General features: G+C 35.3%; 1 protein-coding gene across 1 annotated transcript; it reads right to left on the bottom strand.

The window, feature by feature from the left end:
* Positions 1-231: 231 nt before the first annotated feature.
* LOC306868393 (mannose-P-dolichol utilization defect 1 protein-like) lies at positions 232-4148 on the bottom strand. The gene is made up of 7 exons (XM_079414519.1): positions 3997-4148; positions 3359-3424; positions 3134-3266; positions 2890-2975; positions 2680-2798; positions 2469-2579; positions 232-1931 (listed from the first exon to the last, which is right to left on the bottom strand). Exons 1-7 carry the CDS (start codon positions 4112-4114, stop codon positions 1809-1811), a joined length of 756 nt encoding a protein of 251 aa, XP_079270645.1. The 5' UTR covers positions 4115-4148; the 3' UTR covers positions 232-1808.
* Between the last annotated feature and the right edge of the window lie 3224 nt (positions 4149-7372).

Here is a 7372-nt window from a genome sequence, read left to right as displayed (position 1 = left end):
ATAAAGAAATTAAATAAAATTAACACATGCATATAACAACAACATTTCAATAATAAACATATCAATGAAATTTTTTTTATAAAAAGCTACTACTATCCCTTGCCGGTGTCCCTGCCCGGTGGAGTCGCACGGTAGAGTCATTGTATTATATGACACCTTAAAATAAAGTGTTACTGTTTTTTCTACAACTGTCTTTTTTTGAAGCCTTTCACACAACGAACACTACAAATTATCTGATGGAAATGTTTTACTCAATGGTCAAAAGTACATTGCAACTTTAATTATGGAAAAACCGTAATCACAGCCATTTGTAATCTTTCATACATTAATATAAATCCAACAATGAACAACAGATGTTCACAACCAAAAAAAGGAAAAAAAAAATTCTCAAATGTAATGTGTGCAAATATGCAATTTCCATCATTCAAATTAAATTTTCCTTTTACCTGCAGACAGCTTGAAACTTGCTTTTGATGGGTGAATACTACCATCTACAACTTCAACAAAAAAAGTGCTTTGATGTGAATTTCTCTTATTCTGCCAAGTTCCCATTAGTTGTGATGACACTCAACAGCACGGCTACATGTACTATTGCATGACCATTGCAAGATTACCATTGCAATTCTGAAATTCATTGCAAATTGCAAGTCTCTATACATTACCTAAAGAACAAAAATGAAAAACAGAATGTATTTTCTAGCAACATGGGCATTTCTATGTTCTGGAAAATAGTGTCCATTTGGTTGGATTTGTCTACACAGAACATAAAAAAATAATGACCCCTTGTGGGGATAACATGTTCTAATAGGGCTGCCTTTAGCATACGTGACCCTGGACCACAAAACCAGTCATAAGGGTCAATTTTCCAAAATTGAGATTTATACATCATATGAAAGCTGAATAAATAAGATTTCCATTGATGCATGGTTTGTTACGTTTTGTATAGGTCAATATTTGGCCGAGATACAAATATTTGAAAATCTGAAATTTGAGGGTGCAAACAAATCAAAATTCTGAGAAAAATCACCTTTAAAGTTGTCCAAATGAAGTTCTCAATGCACATTACTAATCAGAAATTAAGTTTTGATATGTTTACAGTAGGAAATTTACAAAATACCTTCATGGAACATGATCTTTATTTAATGTCCTAATGAAGAAAAATCTATAATTTTGACCCATACTATGTATTTTTGGCTATTCCAGGGTCACATATGATGACACATTTTCATATGTGTACTTTTAAAGTATTTTGGTCATTTTTACAATTCTGAAATTAACATTTACAAAAAGTATTGGCAGACTTTTTTCACAGATTTGTTGTTGAATTCAAAATGGCTATATTGATTTTAGTGAATATTCAGTGAAAAGTGAGGGTAAATATTCAGGGTAAAGTGAGCAGTACGACAGTATTTCAGTAATAAAACATGAGGATTTAATATGGTTGAATTACAGAATACTATGGTCTCTACTCCCTTCCCTGAGCTAAAAAAAAAAATGGTCCAATGAAAAAGCCCACTACCATAAAAAGGGGGAAAAAAGCTCTATAATTATAGAAGGACCCCTCACCATACTGGCTTTTTGGTCCACTGCAGGGCACCTGGAATACGTCAATGTGCGCATTATACAGTATTTATACCTGCCTGTAAGCAGTGATACGTTAACAATAAATGCTTTTAACAAGTGACCAAGGGACAGAGCTTAATTTCACAAGAACCGTCATTTTGATTAGAATACATCTAATTCCCCAATCGGCTGTCCAGTGCACTTTGTCGACTTGAGTGGTCGCTGAATGTGCCTGTTGTTCAGATCTACTCAGTCTTCTTTCTGAGGGCAGGGCTGCTGTTCCAGTAGTAGAGGACTTGAGCTGCGATCACACCATTACAGAAAGAAGAGATGATGTAGGTGACAGCCATGAGGGAATCTCCCGTTTCCTGTACAGAGGACACATTAAAATGGGCATTTATTAATGGAACTATGTCAACCTGTTTTAAAATAAATAGAAAATCCAAAGAGGACCATAAATAGTTTTCATAACATTAAGTATCATGCCAAAGTTTTTTTTTCAATAAATTCATTCAGCAAGGATACATTCAATTAATCAAATTAGTTAAATAAGATTTTTATATTGTTCCAAAACATCTCAAATAAAAGCCGTTGCTGAACTTTCTATTAATCAAAGAATCTTTTAAAAAAATGTAACGGTTTCCACAAATATATTAGGCAGAACAACTGTTTTCTAAATTGGTAATGTTAATGTTAAAATTGTTACTTGAGCATCAAATCAGCATATTATAATGATTTCTGAGGGATCTTGACACACTTAAGTAATGGCTACTAAAATAGAAAACATTTTACATTTAAATTGATAATATTAAAGTTTTTTTTTTTTAAGCAAATGCAGTCTTGGAGAGCATAAGAGACTTCTGTCCTCCAAAATATTGCATGATATCTCATTATAGTGGTTTTACCTGCACTGTAGTGAATATGCGTGCTAAAGAGCCTGCAAACAGCAGAAACACTGAAATAGCTGACAGCTGTCCAGTGTGACCATTTCTGTAGTTGGTACCAGCCTGAATTAACTGAAGACAGAGAAAATCAGATACATTACATGAAAAAAGATATTTCTGCTGGGTCAGCTGTTGAACAGCATTGTTGTTGTTGTTGTTTTGCCCAGTTTACCCGTCCAAAGATGATGGCTGGCATATTAGAGGCTTGCATGGTAGTAACAACGGACATTGGTGTCACGGGAGATAGTAGGACTGCCAACAGAACAAAGTAGACTGCCAGAGACCCCAAACCTGCAAATAATCACAGCACAGTCAAAAGGTACACCATGAACATTGACATTTAAAATGACCGAAAGCAGCACAGTTTTTGTTTTTAACTTACCTTTGATGGTGTTTCCTCCATAGTGCTGTATGAGGAAACCAATGGTCACAGTTTGAAACATGAGGAAAAGGGCTTCACCCCAGGAACTGTCAAAAATGATCACAGTAAAACATGTTATATCTTTAGTGTTTAGTAACCAGTTTTTGCCCTTTGTTGTTTGATATTTATAAATGCACGGTGTTTGTATAGACAAATGTTTACCAGACTTCAGCATAATTACGAAAAAGTGTCACTACTGATTTACCTGAAAGGAAAGCTGTTGGCAATACTGTAGGCCATGGTGCCCGTGATAGCAAACAGCTCCAGAAGCACAGAGTTAAAACTCAGTCCCTCAGCACTTCTGGCACCAATCAGCTTTAGAATCTGAGGTAGTTTTACTATGAAGAGACGTGCACAAAGCATCAATATTAGAAGAAAATAGTTTGGGTTTTTCTGTGTATGCGTTGTAAAGATGAAGAGGATTTCATACCTAATACAGAACCAAGAATGATCCCAATGCCCAGGCCTTTGCTGATTACAATCTTCAGACAATCCACTAAAGAAGAATCACAAAGAAAGTCAGGTTTCAATATGACTTGTAAGTGGCTGCATGTGAAAATTTAGGCACATATTTTTAATGAAAGTTACACAGCAAACACATTTAAAACAGACATTACTATTGTAAATTGTAATGCAGGTGACGTTTAACATATTAATTAAAACCAAAGGAATCGGAAGTTTTGACAGCTTTTACGGAAACCCCCGATGATTACCGAGGACATACTATAGGTATCCAGTAAGAAACTGACGAGGTTTAATACACATATAACAGAATAAAACACATTTACAGCTCAGAGAACCGCTTAATAGCTACGAAACATATCTGTATCATAGATGAGCATAACTAAAGACGAATTTATAATAAATAAGAATATCTCCTCTAAAGTCGACAAAAAGCGAATAATGCAGTTACTACCAAAGCTGCCAAAACGACAGGTGTTCCGATGTTTTACAAGAGAAATATACACTTTGTCATTGAATCGTTGTAAGTTATACCAGCAAATAGGCTTTGAAATATCTTCCATTTATCTATAACGTTACTACTAAATTAAGAAAATATAAACCTACCGTGCAGAAGATTGAACTGTAAAAAGAACTCGTCAAAACATTTTTCTGGCATTAAATAATTAACCAGAATATCTTTAAAAGGATCCATGAATGATGTTTCTACAACTGCTTCCGCCATGATGCAAGCGTCAAATCAAGTCACGTGATGTCGTACCCTACTTTAATTCTTCCCCTTTATTTATGGAAACTCTTCCAGTAACTTGTTCCTTCGGCTTGCCATTAAAGAGAGTGGTGTCCCTAATTATTTTTATATAACATATAAATTATATAAATTGCTGTCAGCAAAAGGTGCCGCGATTGTTCCATAGTAAATAAATAAATAAATAAATATATATAAAAAATAAATAAACCTTGCTAGTTTTTCCTCAGTTTGTCCGCACCGCGGTCGAGCTGCCGCGATTGAAATTGTGGAGCGCACGTATTACTATGCTTACGGTAATGCAGGACCAACACAGAGGGAACGCGCATTCAAAGCTTTTTTCATTCTAGACGCGCAGAACTAAAATGTAATTATATTTTTCGTTATTTTTTCTGTTTGTTTTATGTACATCTGCTTAATATTCGTGTTATTTATTGCACGAATATTAAGTGGATGAAATGAATGGTCAGTTCTTAAACAGGACGTCCTACACTATATGCACGCCTCATATGAAACCATTTTACTGCAGAATTTTTGAGATATGGGACATTAATACACTTTAAAGAGCTATAAAGACCTAATTTCTAATAAGTACAAGAAATGAATGGTCAGTTCTTATAGAGGACATCCCACACTATATGCACACCTCATATTAAACCATTTTACTATAGCGTTTTCAACATGTGGGACATTATTTAATGTAGAGGGGTATAAAGGCCACATTTCTAATAAGTACTAGAAATGAATGGTCAGTTCTTATAGAGGACATCCCATACTATATGTACACCTCATTTGAAACCATTTTACTGCAGTGTTTTCAAGATATGGGACATTGTTCAATTTAGAGGGGGATAAAGAGCCCATTTCTAATAAGAACAAGAAATGAATGGTCAGTTCTCATATGGGACGTCCCATACTATATGCACACCACATATGAAACCATTTTACTGCAGCATTTTCAAGATATGGGACATTTTCGATTTAGAGGGGTATAAAGACACTATTTGTAATAAGTAAAAGAAATGAATGGTCAGTTCTCATATGGGACGTCCCATACTATATGCACACCACATATGAAACCATTTTACTGCAGCATTTTTGAGATATGGGACATTATTACATTTTGAGGACTATAAATACACCATTTATAATAAGTACAAGAAATGAATGGTCAGTTCTTATACGGGACGTCCCATACTATATGCACACCTCATATGACACCATTTTACTGCAGCGTTTTCGAGATATGGGACATTATTCAATTTAGAGGGGTATAAAGACACAATTTCTAATAAGTACAAGAAATGAATGGTCAGTTCTTATATGGGATGTCCCATTCTATATGTATACCTCATATGAAACCATTTTACTGCAGTGTTTTCGAGGTATGGCACATCATTCGATTTAGAGGGCTATGTGTACTGGACATAGCATGCATCTGAATACAACAAAATGCTATTTAACCAAAGAAGTAGAACCACTGTCTATTTTTTAAAAGGCACATAGTACATGAGGGGTACCCAATCCTTTTTCAGGAGACCTACCTTCCTATAGAGTTCAGTGTCAGTCCTGCTCCAACAAGCCTGGCTGTAACTATCTATTGTTCCTGACTCTTAATTAGATTAGGTTTGGAGCTGAACCTTTAGTGAGATCTCCAGAAGCAAGACTGGGCATATGATATGACCCATCCATGTTCCAAACTGCTACAGAGCAAAGATTCCATATAAAGTGTTCTGAAAGTGTGTGAGGTATAGTGTGACAGTTCTGTCAGTGTGTGACTTCGTTTTAGCTGTGCTGATAGAGTAGGAGGTACCTTGCATGCAAAGGCCATTATTTTTATTTACATATTTATATTGATGTTTCTATAAGCCTCAAAATTGGAGAAATAATGTACTGTCTTTAAGAACTTTGTTGAATTTGGATGTATGCAACTTCAAACTGCCATAGTACACAGACTTCTCATTTGGTGAGCTGAAAAAGTAGGAGGTACTTTTGAAGAAATAGCCTTTTTTTACTTATTTGAAATAATATTTCTAGTTTTCAATACTGGAAAAATTGTGCAATGTCTGAGAATTTTCTTGACTTTGAACTCCAAATTGCTACAGTAAAATATTTTTAATATAAAGGGTGCAGATAGTATGGGAGGTCCATTATTGTAACGGAAGAGGACTCAGACAGGATGTTAGCAAAAGTAACAGGTTTATTGACAGTTTTGATGAGCAGATGGGTGGTGATCAGGTAAGCAATGATACTTGGAATCCTGGTAATCGAGATGATCTGTGATGATGATGATGATATTTCCTTTTTCCACAGCGGAATCGAAGGACGAAGCGCACACCTCACTTCCACAACGAACTCTGAAGCTACACACAGAGAGACAGACTGGGGAACACTGGAGCAGACGGCTATGAGCAAACACAGGAGGTAAGTAGACAGCGCGGTGAGTATCATTAAACAATACAGCGTGAAGTCCTCTTCGTAAGGTACGAGACTGGACGTTGGAGTGAAGTGAGGTGTGTGAATATATGGGGTGCTTGATGAGGGTTCCAATGATGTGCAGGTGTGCTCAATGATTAGCGGAGGTGGAATCAGGTGCAGGTGAAAGTGATAGGTGACGCTGGAGACAGGCCATTCTGTGACATTTATAAGATTTGGTTGTTGATTTTTTTGTACTTATTAGAAAGGATAAGTGTACAGTTGTATAATTCTATAATTGAAGTAATAGCATGCACTTTAAAAATGATACAGTAAAATGTTTTCCTCTGATGTATGTATAGAAGATGGGAAATGACTTATAAGAATAAACTGTTTTTGTACTTCGATTACACATAGATTAGACCTCTCTATAAGCCTTTGAAGTAAAATATAATGGTACATTTCTCTAGGTAACACTTTATTTTAGGGTCTCTTAAGTTGCTGCTTAATAGCATGCATATTACTAGAATATTAGCCATCGACAAGAAGATAAGCCTAATTGTTTGCAAACCGAAGCAAAAGAAGGAGGCAAGGAATCTCTCTGTGTAGTTTATGTATGTATGTGTACTGCATTTCAAGAACTGTTTATCTGATCATTCAGCTGCTCATTTATAATAGTTTAAACATATCTCTTATAGAACATATTTTTGTAAAAAAAAGTATTTAGTTATTTTTGTAAAATAATAAATATAAAAATACCTAATGAATCAAGGGATGTCGGTTTATTCATCTTTAGATATGTGGAGGACCTGGACACACTTC

This window comes from Barbus barbus (assembly GCF_936440315.1).
Source record: "Barbus barbus genome assembly, chromosome: 1".
Taxonomy (NCBI): Eukaryota; Metazoa; Chordata; class Actinopteri; order Cypriniformes; family Cyprinidae; genus Barbus; species Barbus barbus.
This window is presented reverse-complemented; position numbering and strand designations above follow the sequence as displayed.